Source organism: Peromyscus maniculatus, chromosome 4 (genome assembly GCF_049852395.1).
Source record: "Peromyscus maniculatus bairdii isolate BWxNUB_F1_BW_parent chromosome 4, HU_Pman_BW_mat_3.1, whole genome shotgun sequence".
Lineage (NCBI taxonomy): Eukaryota > Metazoa > Chordata > Mammalia > Rodentia > Cricetidae > Peromyscus > Peromyscus maniculatus.
This window is the reverse complement of record NC_134855.1, coordinates 61818142-61834304: the sequence shown is the minus strand read 5'-3', so window position 1 is coordinate 61834304 and position 16163 is coordinate 61818142. Positions and strand designations below refer to the sequence as shown.

Here is a 16163-nt window from a genome sequence, read left to right as displayed (position 1 = left end):
GCCCCAGAGTACTGGTCAGCATCTGTGACTTAGGCTGTAAAGTCCCCTAGTCTTTACCTACGAAGATGCATTTCAAGTGTGTTGTCTGGTTTGGAACGACAGCCAAGGAAAGCCGCCCTAAACCGGCCCAATTCCCATCTTCACTGACTAAATCATCAACGTTGCCTATCTGTAGTACTTGCTTGTTGGGACTGCCAGCTCACAAATAACAACACGGAGACATTATTAATTATTAAAGCTTGGCCTTCACTTAGACCTGTCCCACTAGCTCTTATAACTTAAATTAACCCATATATATGTGTATATATATATATATATATATATATATATATATCCTATATATATTAATCTATGTTCTGCCACGTGGCTTTTTACCTCTCTCCCATCCTGTGTCAGACTCATGGTGTCTCTCATGCACCTTTATTACCTTCTTCCTCTCTCTGCCTGGAAGTCATGCCTATTTCTCCAGTCTAGGTATTGGCCATTCAGCTTTTTATTACACTAATCACAGCAATACTTCTTCACAGTGTACAGATATCCCACAACACCTATATTAAGTATTGAAGGTGTTATGTTTTGTTTTGTTTTATACCCACCAACATAAATTTCATCCATAACATTGTATGTTCAAGTTTCAAAAGAAAAAGAAAGGTCCTATAACTTGGTTTGGAACACAGTTCCATTGGAAGACTATGACTGCCTTTTTCAAATCTTCCCTTCTCTTGATAGCTTTTTATTTGGCACTCTCACTAAAACAAACCCATTAATTTGCAAACATATCTATAAGAATATTTAAAATTTCCCACACTGTTATATTCAAGGAAAATTTTGACAGTTCATTTTCTTATTTTGAACCAGGATTTGTTTCCTGTATAAAACAGTGATGAGATGAGATGAGATTTTTTTTTTTCCTTAACATGAGCACAAGATACAAATGAGGAAACCGAGGTGATGCTGAGGGCTTGGTAATGGAAACCGCTGTTCACATCGCCACTGTTATTTAATTGACAAGTTCTAGCACCTCATGGTGAAGAAGAGCATCTCCAGGACTCCATCTAACCAAACCTGACTCAAATACAGCAAGGTTAAGCCAGACAATGCAAAAGCGGATAATGGGTAGGTGCTCACAGGAGGCCCAAACACAGTAGCCTTTGCTCTTTCCAGTCTTCCCTGTAGCTGATTCTTTAATGTGTGAATTTACGGTTTCTGCTTCCGCCAAAGTTTAGGGAAATATGATACATGGCACATTTCAGGTCTTTCAAAAACATTCTTTTTGTCTGGCTTAGTCTTGTCTGTTTATTCAGGTTTTATCATTGGGCAAACTTCTACATTATTTCCACGTGAAAGAGGCAAGTTCCCAGACTTCCTTTCTTTCTTTTATTAATACAGTTAGTTTAGAACTGGGCTAAAACTTGATTTTTTGTCTATATATGGACAGAGTGATGGGAAATAGTTTTCATTAATAAATATAGTTGCTAATAAAGCATAGAGTTTAAATTAGAAGAATAAAACATTTTAGCAATCTTCCGTATTAAAAATGATAACAATAGTCACTGTATAATTTACATAATTTAATAAATTTTACTTATAGGATTAGCATAGTGGAGAAAGCAGGTTTTATCCTGTTGTAACAGATACAGTTAAGATAATGCTTCAAGAGAAATAAATAGAGATGTGAATAATGTATTTGTTAGTTTTATATTTTCCTGTTAAAATTTGGTGCCTGTTCCGTACATATTAGTTCTTTTAAGAGTGCTGCAGGCAAATGTAATTCAGGATCCCTTCTGCTTCCGTCACTTCCTAGTCATCTAGGCATTGATATTGGGAAGTAAATGATGTACAGCAAATGTCAGTTCAGTGTGCCTACCTCGTTAGTTGCACGGCTTTATTGTCAAGATATAGTAACCCAGCAGGTCGGCAATCTCTCTGAAAACATTAAATTATTACAAAATTGTACAATGTTTTACAGTTATATATCTTTGTGCTTCTAATATTATTTTTTGAAATTAATGTTTATCTATATCTTATAACCAGAGTCTTATCTTAGCTTAATTTAAATTTTATGTCATAGGTGAGCCTGATGCTCACATCTTGCTTACAGCAATGACCTTGTGCACTAGGAATGTGGCTCCCAGGGAAGTTAGCAAGGAGATAAATGAGGCCCTGTGTGGCCTCACTAGTCTGTGGTGTGTGGTAAACGTGCCGCTTCTCAGCAATGCTCTCCCCTGGAGAATCACCCAAACATTTGCATTCCCACAATGTATTTTTTCAGAAAATACTCTCTTCCTGAGAGTACAAATCTGGTTTGCAGGCTTCTTCCCGAGACCGAGCCGTTCCTCCACTAGGGAATGTGACTTGACAGTCCCATGAAAAAATACTTTTAACAACAATTCATTTCCAGCTATCTAGTTATTATGCATGCTTTAGAATTTTCAGTTGAGAATACTGTTTACATGAAGTTAATTTCAAAACATGGAAAAGACTGGTCAGGGAAGTCTGTCTCCAACAACAGCAGCAGCAACAACAGAAACAAAAACAAAATCCCCCAAACCCTGAAAATACAGAAAAAAAAAAAAAAGAAAGAAAGAAACAACTATGAGACTAGCTATATAGCTTCTCTCTCCACACAGAGTAGTTTTATACTGTTTTTTCCTTTCTTCGTTTTCCTTGGCATTAGTGTGCTGCTAGCTCACCCAAATCGAGACACAGCAAGTCAAAAGCCACGTGGCTTAAGAAAACAGACTGTCATGGTTTTGTGGGCATGACCCTTGGGCTCAGCCAAATTGTGTGGGTAGAAGTAAGGACCATGAGGAGGAAATGGCATTAGCTACTGCTGTGGAGAGAAAATTGCATGATCGCAGAAGATTTCTTTTCAGACAGTTCCCACTTCTCTGGTGGTCAGGTTTGTCTCTCATGCCTTTCATTGGTAGACCATAAATAATCAGCCAAAGTAAAATTTCTGTCCTTTTAGATATAGGAAAGTACTCACTAGCTTATATATTCATAATAAAACTTGTTTATTTGAGCAGTGTCTTACTATGTAACTCTGGCTCTTCTGGAACTCACTTTGTAGACCAGGCTGGCCATAGAGATCTGCCTGCTTCTGCTTCCTGAGTGCTGGAAATAAAAACATGTTCCATTATGTCCATCTAGCCCATAAAACGTTTTAAAAGATCAATAATGTGTGAAAAATAAAGAAAATACGCACTAGGAAACTCAAATCTACCAGCAGCAAACTTATAATACATGTGCAACCCCCCCCCCCCCCCCCCCCGCCGCCTTTTTTTTGAGTCAAGGTTTCTCTGTGTAACAGTCCTGGCTGTCCTGGAATTTTGTAGACCCGACTGGCCTCAAACTCACAGAGATCCACCTGCCTCTGCCTCCTGAGTGCTGGGATTAAAAGCTTGCACCGCCATGCCCGGCTCATGTGCAAAAAATTGATGTTAAAGATTTTCTAGATGAATTACAGATGACAAAGTAATGCGTGCACTGTAGAAAATTGAACTGGACCAAGCATGTCTACTAGTTGTATTGCACCTTTTCATGAATAATGTATTAGTGTCCCTGAAAACTCCCCTCCCACTTCCATGCTGATCCCTTAGTCTTGTGAGGAAGGGTCATGATACAGCTATCTCATTTAGAGCTAAGTACTTTACGGCCTCTTATTATCCTTACCCGGTATGGGTGCCTCTATCAATCATCATCTACTGCAAAAAGAAGCTTCTCTGACAAGGACTTCCCGTGTTCATTAATCCTTCTGCTTTCCCTTCTGCTTTCAGATTGCATTATTTTCTCTTCATTCATTTGGCTTAGTATACTTAACATGATGGTTTTCCCTTGTATCCATTTTCTTGGGACTGCCTTGATTTCATTCTCCTTTGTGGATGGATAAAACTCCATTATGCATATGTAGCATCGTTTCTTTATCTGCTCATATGACAAAGGCACCCACATATATCACAAAGTGTGAGGCTTCCAACCTTGCTCTTTTGTGTGACTGCCTTAGCTGTGGTAAATAACTAGAGTCTCCACATGAATTTTAGCATTTCCCTGTCAGTTTTGACAAAACAAACTCTTTCTGGGGATTGCATAGAAGTTACATGGAATATGTAGATTACATTGAGGAATATTGCCATCTTAATAGTTAATCTTTTGTTCTGAGAAAGATGGGTATATTTTTAACCAATTTAGGTCTTGAATTTATGTATATTTTTACTAGATTAAATACACACTCCTGTATAATAACTGAGACACCTGCAGGTCTCCCTCCTCATTTAACCCTGCTGTATGGTGAAATCAATACAGTTGGGTGGAATATGAACACTCAAAAGAATTTCAATCCCCCTATGTTTTCAGAATTCCTTATTCTGTATTACAACCAGGGAGGTTGGTTTGGTGTTGATTCCTGAGTAGCTCTCAAATAACATTTTGAAAGAAAGTTTCTTCAATGAAACATAACATCTAAAAATTCATAAACAATACATCTCATCATGTTTACATATGCAGAGCATAAAGTATATGCACATGTAACAGCATATACAAGTTCTAGATGAAAACACACTGATTTGTTCCAATGGTAGTTTATTTCTGGAGAGGAAGAGTCAATGGGATGAGGAAGGAAGAGGTTAGGGTTCTACTTGCATTTTTTTCTATAAGAGTGTTTTCATGTATTTCTGTCATAATTTTCAATACGTATAATAGTAAATATAGCTATGGCTTCAGTGAGATATTTTTTGTCAACATCTGTTACAACAAAACTAAATAACACTGAACTTGAGATCAGGGTGATGTTGAGCAGCTGGTTGAAGTTGAGGTCACAGTGAGGAACATTGGTCAACATTAATAAGGTCATTAAAAATATTTCTGGGGGCTGGAGAGATGGCTCAGCAATTAACAGCACTGCTGTTCTCCCAGAGGACTGGAATTTAAGTCCCAGCATCCACATGGCAGCTCACAACTGTCTGTAACTTTAGTTCCAGAGGATCCAATGTTTTCACACAGACATACGTGCAGACAAAACACCAATGCATATAAATAAAAACAAATAAATAGTTAAAAAATGTTGCTGAATGGACGATATCCTCCACTTGTAATCAGGTGCAGACTACCACTGGCTCACTGTTTAATGGGGGTGGGGCTGTAGAACAGTAGGCAGTGGTCGAGGACCAGGGAGTGGGCGAAGATTCACTGGAAAATACTGAAACTGATTTACTAGTGTTGTTAGCATGGCCAGACTATGTTGGAAATGAAATACATGATCACTGTTTATAGCAGACTTTAGAATCAGGGTAGTAAATAAGTTGATATTAGTTAAAATTAATACTGCTTCAAAAGTTCCATTGAGACTGGGCAGGGTGGTGCATGCCTTTAAGCCCAGCACTCAGGTGCAGAGGCAGAAAGATCTCTGTGAGTCTGGGGCCAGCCTGTTACATATTGAGTGCCAGGCCATTCAGGGTTACAGAGTGAGACCCTGTCTCAACACCAACACACAAACAAGCAAAACTCCAAAACCTCCCACAACACTGAGTACAAATATATATAAGGGTCTGAAAACTTGCAGAGGGAAGATTGGTCACCTAATGTAACAGATAACCAATTTTTTTATACTTTGTTTTTATATGTTGTATATTTTTAATTACTTTTACTTTTTGAGTAATTGTGTAATTACATCATTTCCCCCTTCCCCTTTCTCCCTTCAAACGCTTCCATCCACTGGTGCCCCCTTGACTCTTTCGAAGTCCTGATTTCTTTTTTTCATTAATTGTTACATGCATAAATGTACATGTATGTACACATAAAACCCTCAATTATACATGTTATATGAGTTACAAATATCTAATGCTGCTGACTAAAATTCAGATACATTCTAGCACTTTCAATGTGTCATGAGAAACAAGATTGCACAGTTTGTCAGTGATTTAATGATGCTGAAAGTTAAACAGCACTTACTACTTTACTATTAATGTATCAGAAGGCTATCCATGTATTTTTATTTATTTTTTTCTACTGGCCAGTATCCTGATTTGGCACTTTGGGGACTCAGAATTATGACAGAAATCCTTATACCTTAAAAATTACGCAGTCTTAGGCATTCTGTTATAGAAGTAAAAATTGGCTAAGACAATCACGAACACAGTGAACGCTGGTGTTCGAAGGTGTAGCTGTGGGGCGTGCGGTTGCTCTTGACTCTCTGAAGCATCAAAGTCCCACGATCATTGTCTCCTTTCCCCTTGACTGCACAGGGGAAGTCATTTTTTTTTTTTCTTAAAGCTACGTGTTTTTCAACTTCTTTTCCTTTTCAGATCTAGATCTTTCAATCAGTTTGGAACAGGAAATGCCACACTTCCTGCAGGAACTCATTTCCTTCAGGGAGCAAAAGCGTTGGCTCATCACTTCTCCCTAGACTGGGGAAAGGTGAACTGAGGAGTTCAAGACAGGGAGTGGCTGGGATGAGAGATACTGGTACTGTGCGCAGTTACCGTGTGCTTATCTCACGGAAAACCTGGTTAGGAAGTGCGCTATAAAACACATACCACAAGAAACAAGGAGAGGAAGAGGGAAAGAGTAATAAAAAAAAATGGGAAGTTGTTTTAAGAATGTTAGCAAAAAAAAAAAAATGCTGGGAAAATTAAAACACAATTAGCTCTGACTAAGAAAGAAAAGTAGCTGAGTGTCTCGGCAAGTGCAACCTGTTCAGACTGAAACCATGTTTTTGTCAATTCATTTTAGGTTGCATTTAAAACACCGCCCCATTATTCTGCTGTGTCCTCCCCAACCTATGTTGAAATCTAGATTATAACCTGAGAGATAGTACCAATTGATACTAACTAGCGCTTAGGCATCTCTCATTAGTTGCCTTTGTATTTTCAAGACTAAACGATGGCCTCCTGTTGAATATTTGCAAATGTACACTGTACGGATGTGATTGTACCTTTATATGTTTCAAGTACACATTTTAAAGGCGAACTTTGGAATGTGTTGACAACACCATGTGAATATGGATTACATGTGATGTATTAAGTTCACTTGGGCGTTTGCAAGGTTCCTACTAGCCTACAGACACATCTGCACTGTTTACTTAGGAAGCATGTTTGTGTTCTGTATTTCAGAAATGGCTTACATGATGAAGAAAGAACATGCCCTTTGGGCATCTGTGTGTCTGTTGGTTAGTGTTGTCCCCGAGCTGCTTACTGCTCTGCCTGAGGAAGCTGATGGACATGCAGAAACCACAGGTAAAGTACTGCAAAGTTGATCTGTTTTTTTCTTTTAGTTAATCAAAACTCTCAATTTAGTGTAAAATTCATATTTTTCATTATACTAGAATTTTTTATTTATTTTTTATTATTTTGTGTGCATGTGTGTTTTGCCTGCTTGTGTGTCTGTGTACCATGTGTATGTAGTGTCCTCAAACACCAGAAGACAGCATTAGATCTTTTGGAACTGGAGTTATAGACAGTTGTAAGCCACCATGGGTGTGCTGGGAATTGAACCCTCATCCTCTGGAAGAACAGCAAGTACTCTTAACTGCTGAGCCATCATTCCAGCCCCCTTAGAATTTTTTTTTGTTGTTGTTTATAACAAAGTAGTATTTTCCTTAAGACAGTTCTTGTATTAAGTGGGTTCATTTTTAGACTATCCAAAATCAAGTCACTGCAGCAAGGGAGACTTTTTTGTTTGTTTGTTTGTTTTTTGAGACAGTGTTTCTCTGTGTAGCTCTGGCTGTCCTGGAACTCACTCTGTAGACCAGGCTGGCCTTGAACTCACAGAGATCCACCTGCCTCTGCCTCCTGAGTGCTGGGGTTAAAGGCGTGAGCCACCACTGCCCGGCAAGAAAGACACTTTGTGTAAGACAGTAACATCAGAACAAGTTCTGGAATATTGTAAGAAGTAAAGAGCTGAGGGGGATTCTTCCCAACACAGTTTTATATTTGAGCCAGGAAAAGTACGAAAAGGAAAAAGAACCGTGTTATGAGCCTTAGCCGTCCTCTCCTTAGCAGTATTTTCCAAATAAGAACGTCTGAGAGGAAACTGATGTAGGAATCTGGTTGAGCTGGACATCAAAGGAACTAGTGTGGAAGTGAGTTTCAACTCCATCAACTCTGTCAAAAATGAAAATATCAATAAGTGCAAAAAGAAAAAAACTGGAGCAGGCATCATAGAGATTTATATATTTACCCCAAAGTAACATTTTGTACAAAACAATTGATAGAGCTCAAGTTACTGGTAATGGAAAATATGAACAACTTGATACTCCAAATTATATCTTATTTCTGACATATATACAGAGTTCTATGTATACATCCTCATCTCCAGTGAATTTGTTCAGTGTCTTCCCATTTAACGAAGGCCGGGTAAATACATCTTCTGAGCCTGAAACTGTAGTTGATGGGAGGGAATAATGGTGGCTCAGAGGAAATCTTAAATTCTCTCAGCTTTGTAGAGGGCTCTCACTACATAGTCCAGATGGACTCACGAGCTTTTGCTCCTGCCTCAGAGGGCTAGGATTGCAGGCAGGGGTTCTGCACCCAGCTACGGTTTGATCTTATTGTAGACTTGAAGTTCTTTTGATCAATGAGTTGCATAGTCTTATCTAGGTTTGCTTTGTTTCTGCTTGGTTTTTAATTAATTTTACAATACCCAAAGGCACACAGCAAGTGGGCCCTTAGATAGTAAGTTACCTGCAGGCCATAGATTCACAAACAATCTCCAGAAGAGTGATATCCTAGCAGTCAGGGCACCCCATGACCTTGAGCACCCCATGGTCTACTGAGACTTTTTTTTGACATCCAAAGACACAGGAAAGGGAACTAAGATTCAGTACAAGATTTTCATAGGAAAATGATTTCCAGCTTTATAAAGTGAATTCTTAGAATACTATTGAGTGGAAATTACATTATTAAATCTAATTGTTCAACCCAAATGCCATATTGAGCATCACAGTCATGTGATGACAATATTATTCTTATAAAGATTGTGTAATATAACTGCTATAACTGCATTTGAAGGGCAATTCTATCATGAGCTGGTATAAACAGGAGCAACTGTTAATTTCTGTGATTTTTTTTGTTGTTGTAAGATGAAGATAACACCCACATCATAAAGTTGTGATCATCAGATAATTTTATAACAAAGTTCTAGGAAATTGTAACTAGTCAGAAAAAATTCCGTTATTAGTGTAACAATAAACAGCTTTGAAAAAACAAAACAACTCTTCTGTGGTACACTCTCACCCTCTGGTGGCAAAATTATCAAATAGCAGGCTGAATTTGGGCTCTGTTGTTTTGGACACACACACACACACACACACACACACAGTTGAGATTTGATATAAATCAGTTAGGGAGCGGAAAGACAAAGTCTGGGCCCAGCTCACTTTTCCCTTACACTGCCTAGTTCCCAGCTCAGAGAGTGGGAGCCAACGACAGTGGATAGGTTCTTCCAGTCAGTTAATCTAATCAGTATAGATCTAATCTAATCTAATCTAATCTAACCATACCTCAGACCTGCTTAGAAGCCATCTCTCAGGTGACTCTTGGTTCTGCAAGTTGACGATTAACCCCAACCACCACAGCTTTCGAACTGTAATTTTATTAGTCCTATAAATGGCTGGGCTGGGGAGATTGTAATGTGCTCGTCTAGCAAGACCAGGACCTGAGTTTCATCCCAGAATCTATGTAAAAAATGCTGGGTCTTGATGGTGCATGTTTATAAGCCCAGTAGTGGGAAGCAGGAGTAAGGCAGATTCCTGGAACCCACTGTGCAGAGAGCAAGCCGGCCAGCCTAGCCTACCTTTTGAGTGCCTGGCTAGTGAGAGATAGATAGTAGTTGAAGAAAGACAGTCAGGGTGCATGTGCACCTCTCCACACGAGCAGATCTGCCCGTATATATGCACACAAATAAACAAGTAGACAAATAAATAGATAAATGAATGACAACATTCCAATTTCTTTGTTAGAATGTTAACATTATTAAGATATGGCTAGAATATGATATTAATTTAATATAGATAACTGTAATAATAAAATACAAATGGAAGAAGATATTGGAAAGTAACCTAAATCAAATTTATATGTATATTTTCCAAAAGTTCACATTTTAAAATTGCAAGGAATTAAAAAAATGGATTTATTACTAGATTATCATCTATCTACAAATTTGTACTTCGTTTTAAAATATTTTTATATGAAAACATTGAAGTGATGTCCATTCATGTCCTAGTATTGAAAATAATTTTATAGTTCAATAGTGTATGGATAGCTTTTAGTTTATCAGAGCACTGCTGCCCTCTAGAGGACTAATTAGTTTATGTCATTTAAAGCCTCTAGCACCTTCTTTAAGGATCATTAATAAATTATCAAAGACATGGAATACATATGCACTCTCAGGTGGTTCCTTTCACTGAACTCATAATAATTTATCTTTTCTGTTTCAGTTTTCTTATTTAAAAAATTGAGAGTGGAAGTTATACATCTGACAAAATGACAGCAAGGGCATTATCACAGTGCTGGTAGAGAATTACATGTGTGGTATTTTTATTCTTACCGTGTAGTTTCCGAGCGGCCACCGATGAAACCGAAGCACACATTTTGTGCCATGAAGATGGATGATGGGCCGTGCAAAGCCATGATACGGAATTATTTTTTCAATATGGCTACTCAACAATGTGAAGAATTTATATACGGGGGATGCCTAGGAAACAAAAACCGATTTGACACCCTGGAAAAGTGTAAGGCAACATGCATAAAAGGTAGGTTTCCAGGAAGCCTGTCGGGTTACTGGGCCTAAATGCAGGGTTAGTAATTTTAGAAAAACAGTGCTGTTTCCCAAGAAATCCCATTGTTTACATTTCTAGATTTCCTAGTAAACCATTGTTTTTGATTTCTTCGTGCCAGTTATCATAAAATTATGATGCCTCATTTATGATCTTAGAATCTCCCCTACAGTGAAAAGGGAAGGAACCCTGAAGTCGACTGCAGAACTTCATAGGTTCAATGAAATGAGTGCAGTTAACTTACGTGGGAGCTGGGTTGGCAGGAATTGTTTTTCTATAGACTTGGCTGCACCCCTAAAAACAATGCTCTCCCAGCACTCTTCTCGGAAGATAATGATCAGAGAGCTGAGTGTTAGGCTCCTAAGGTAAGTATATTAATGCATACAAATTTCTACCACGTGAGTCAGCTTAGTACTTCTAAGTCTAAGCCTGACCTAGAAAGGAGTCATTCTTATTGGAATTTTAATACTGCAAAAAAAAAAAAAATCAAAATTTCATCCTTGCCGTATACACTTTGCCTAACCCAGCTTTGGTGTTGATTTTTACTGCTGAAGGACAATAAAGGACATGATAATGTGTTATTAAACTTTACTGGATATTATTACTTTGTAGTCACATCATAATTTTATAACATTTTAACAAGGTTTACAAATTTTATCATCATTGGTCGTTTTACATGATGCTAATGCATAGTCGGGGAGCTACAGGCAGCAAGATATTACACATTCCAAAAGCTGCATGGAGTTTTAAAAGGTTTCAACAAAAAGAATTGATATAGCTCAATGGTGGTGGTGGTGGCAGCGGCAGTGGCAGCGCATGCCTTTAATCCCAGCACTCAGGAGGCAGAGCCAGGTGAACTTCTGTGAGTTCGAGGCTAGCCTGGGCTACAGAGCAAGTTCCAGTACAGGTTCCAAAGCTACAGAGAGAAACCATGTCATGAAAAAACAAACAAACAAAAAATTGATATATATATTTGAGGGGGTAGATACACTTAGCCTCACCTAAACATTACTCAACATATATGTGTAGTGAAACATGACATAACACCCTATTACTATGTATAAGTCTACTTTTTCATATGTCAAAATAATTTTCGAAAAAAGGAAGTGGGAGCTGGAGGTTCAATTCAGTGGTAGATTTTTTTACATAGCATTTATAAGGCCCTGTATTTGATATACACCACCACCACAAATAATAATAATAAACAAACAAAGATGACTGGCTATAACCATCTATAAATACAAGTAAACTTGAGTCACTAAAACTTCTGTATGAGGATAATATTAATGGGATTATGTAACTGTTCTAGTTTAAGTTCATAATATTACATTATAAATGATAACCGTTAATTCACATACTTTCTTTTACAGGTTATAAAAAGAAGACTGTAAAGACACCATCCGGAGCAGGTGAACTTTCACTTATGTGAAAATTAGTAGCATTTATCTAAGACAGCCAGATATTCAGTTTATATACCTCTGTTGCGGGTCAACTTTGAATCTACATGACATCAGAGATAATGTTTCCTTAAGTGGATACAGTGGAAACTTAGACATTCCAGACACTGGGCAGTAGGGAGGCTCCACAGACCATGAGTTTTGTACACAGCTCTCCAGAGCGTTTGTTCTCAACCTGTGGGTCGTGACTCCCTTCAGGGAGCTCGAACAACTCTTTCACAGGGGTGGCATATCAGACATCCTGCATATCAGATATTTATATTACGATTCATAACAGTAGCAAGCAAAGTTACAGTTATGAAGTAGCAACAAAATAATTTTATGGTTGGGGGTCACCATACCATGCGGAGCTGTATTAAAGGGTCGCAGCATCAGGAAGGTTGATCCAGAGCCACACAGGCTGTTTTAACAACACACAGATAAGGATGTAGCTCTTGACTGTCTCATTTTAGTTCTCCAATCCATTGCTAATCTCAGCACTGTGTGACTTTAGTACATATCGTTGCATGGGTGTGTGTTCTTGAGTTGTCACCAGTGTGCAAAAGTGAGCAGAGATAGTTAACGGTAATTGCCTTCATCATTAGTTAGTGTGCATACATTTTTTTTGAAGAAAGGTTTTTTACCAGATCTAACTCTTTTAAAGGACTTGTTATAATAATAGTATCATTGGGTTAAGAGAAACAAGCTCCATTCCCCCTCCCCCCCTGTTTTGCCATCCATATTACTATGTAGTCCAAAGATGTGCCAATCACCAGGTTCAACCTGCTTTAAATAAAGGCCTAAAATGGATTTAACCCAATTACCACTTATAATATTTGCATTAAATAGGAAAATATCCAAAAAATCAAGCTGTTTAACTCAAAATACTGATCAGATAAAGTCATTTAAAGGAAGCAAAGATGCAAAATCCAAGGTGCACTTAAATTTTATACAGTTTTAATTCTCACCTATCTGGGAAACAGTTGAAAATATCTTTCACTAATTGGAAATCTTCAGGTATCACTTACCAGAACTCAATTTAAAAATGCATAAAATAAGCCGGGTGGTGGTGGCGCACGCCTTTAATCCCAGCACTTGGGAGGCAGAGGCAGGCGGATCTCTGTGAGTTCGAGGCCAGCCTGGTCTCCAAAGCGAGTTCCAGGAAAGGCACAAAGCTACACAGACAAACCCTGTCTCAAAAAACCAAAAAAAAAAAAAAAATGCATAAAATAGCCGGGTTGTCATGGCACATGCCTTTGATCCCAGCACTTGGGAGGCAGAGAGAGGTGGTTCTCTGAGGTTGAGGCCAGCCTGGTCTACAGAGTGAGTTCCAGGACAGCCAGGACTATATAGAGAGACCCTGTCTTGAAAGAACAAAACAAACAAAAGGAATAAAATAAACTCAATCACAATTTGTATAACAAATAAAAGTGATTATTCATAATTTTAAAAGTATATCCCTTCAAATAGTGAATTATCTTGGTAACAATGTTCAGTACTCCAATTAAGTAAGGTCATAGTTATTGTTAGTATTCAAGAAAACAGTACATTTGTAAAATGAGTTTTGTCTACAAGTGAAAGAAGATATTTTTTGTGAATGGAAAATAGCATCATCAAAATATTAAGAGTTCTTTTAAAACATAGAATTAGAGAAAAGTTAAATGCCAGAAAATTTTTATTGTAAGAATAGAATGTAAAAATGTATCTTGGAATTCAAGAAACAATCACTTTAAATATTAAATATGAAAAAGATGAATGCTCTGAACATATGAATGTTAAAAGTGTTTAGTTGCTTCAATAGCTCCATAGTAAAAATTCCATCAAATTGAAGTTGATATGCTTCCTAGCATTGAAACAGGATTGAAATTGATTTCAATTCCCAAGTTTAATGATAATGACAATATTACAAGATATCAAAAGAAAATCAAAAGATAATGAAGATTCAGGCCACTCTCTCAGAAAGAAAGATTAGTCTTAAGCAATTTCTTGGGATGTAGGCATGCATGAAAGTTGGCATTATACTCCCACGGCTTATGAAAGAGGCTGCATGGCTTGCATCAATATTCTTACTCAATTATAGCTGAGCACCGTTTACCACAACTGTGTTGCTGATTGTTTTTTTTTTTTTCTTCTTTTGTGGGGGTCTGCCACCCAGCTCCCAAATAAATCACACACGAGGCTTATTCTTAATTGTAAATGCCTGGCCTTAGCTTGGCTTGTTTCTTGCCAGCTTTTCTTAACTTAAATTATCCCAGCTATCCTTTTGCCTCTGGACTTTTTCCCTTTTCTTACTTCTGTATATCTTACTTTCACTCTTAATCCATAGCTGGCTGTGCGGCTATATGGCTGGCCCCTAGCATTCTCCTCTCCTTATTCTCTTGCTCCTTTTTTTCTCCTTCCTGATTTCTCCTTCCATTTATCCTCTCTGCCTGCCAGCCCCGCCTATTTCTCTCTCCTGCCTTGCTATTGGCTGTTCAGCTCTTTATTAGACCATCAGCTGTTTTAGACAGGCACAGCAACACAGCTTCACAGAGTTAAACAAATGAAACATAAACAAAAGTAATACACCTTAAAATAATATTCTACAACACAAGTTTGTATGCAATTCCAAAAGAATGACACTTTAAGGAATATAGAGAATTACTTTATTTATAATCCTGTTTTTTTGTTTTAATTTATTAATTTAATTTAATAATTCTTGTTTAAGAATTATTTCACATGTGTGCATTCTCAGTTTTCTCCTAAAATAAATTCATATAATTTGTGGGGGTCTCAGGTAAAAAAAGCTTCCATATAGAATTTATTAATAATGATCATTAGCATAAATTATATTACAATTTTGCTTTTAATGTGCAATATATCTCATTCATTAATTTTTTATGCATAAAATTTGTATATATTTTTAAAAGATTTATTTACTTATTTATTATGTATACAGTATTCTGCCTGCATGTATGCCTGTACTGCAGGCCAGAAGAGAGTGCCAGAACACATTATAGATGATTGTGAGCCACCATGTGGTTGCTGGGAATTGAACTCAGAACCTCTGGAAGAACAGCCAATGCTCTTAATCTCTGAGCCATCTCTCCAGCCCCCCAAATTTGTATATTTTTAAGATTACTTAAAATTTCATGAAAAGTTATGTCCTAAAATTAATCAAAGTGAGAATTGAATGTATGTGTTTTTCCCCTTAAAATATTAAAATTTACAGAACTGTTTTTCCCATTTTGTATATATGACACAATTACATATCATAGTGACACTCACACTGAAGGACAGGAATGTGACAGGAAATGATTATACAACACTAGCCATCAAAGAAACACAAATCCAAACTCAAATGGGCTGTCATTTCATTCCTGTTAAATCCATACAGCAATCAGGAAAAACCATATGGATGCCCCTCAGCAAAATTTTAAATCAAAAATTGAACTATCATTTAGTATAGTTATCAACTCCACTACTCAGTACATATCAACGAGAAGGGAAATCAATAGGTTACACATACCATTCGTTGAATTATTATACTGCAAGATTATGGAATGAACTGAAGTTCAATCTGTGAATAAAGGGATGAAGAAAATGTGTCATATTCCACACAGTGTGAAACTATTCAGCTGTGGAAAAGAAGGAAATCTTGTTACTTGCCACAACATGACTAGACTTGGTGAGCATCATGCTGAATGCAACTTACAGCATGGTCTCAGTCATGGAGTCTTAGAAGGGTCATCTAAGAGTAGAAAGTGGCATTGTCATTACCCAAGACTGTATGGTGGAGAGGTGACTGAGGAGAGTCATCGCATAGGAGGGAACATTCAAAAGATCTACTGGATACATATATACATACATACACACACATATGTTTTTCAGGGCTGACCATTTGGCATTGGATAGCTAATTAGTATGCTCTTTCCTGGGGACTATATCTCAGAATCTCAGCTTTCCTCAGTTGCCTG

At 37.5% G+C, this 16163-nt stretch overlaps 1 protein-coding gene across 5 annotated transcripts in view; it reads left to right on the top strand.

Annotated features, from left to right (window-relative positions):
* The window catches only part of Tfpi (tissue factor pathway inhibitor), a 40446-nt gene that overhangs the window by 10683 nt on the left and 13600 nt on the right, over nucleotides 1-16163 (top strand). For all 5 annotated transcript variants that reach the window (XM_076569778.1, XM_076569780.1, XM_076569779.1 and 2 more), the window contains exons 3-5: nucleotides 7110-7232; nucleotides 10550-10747; nucleotides 12142-12180. In XM_076569778.1, coding sequence (XP_076425893.1) covers nucleotides 7112-7232; nucleotides 10550-10747; nucleotides 12142-12180 — 358 coding nt within the window. In that variant the 5' untranslated portion in view covers nucleotides 7110-7111. The remainder of the gene's footprint in view (nucleotides 1-7109; nucleotides 7233-10549; nucleotides 10748-12141; nucleotides 12181-16163) is intronic.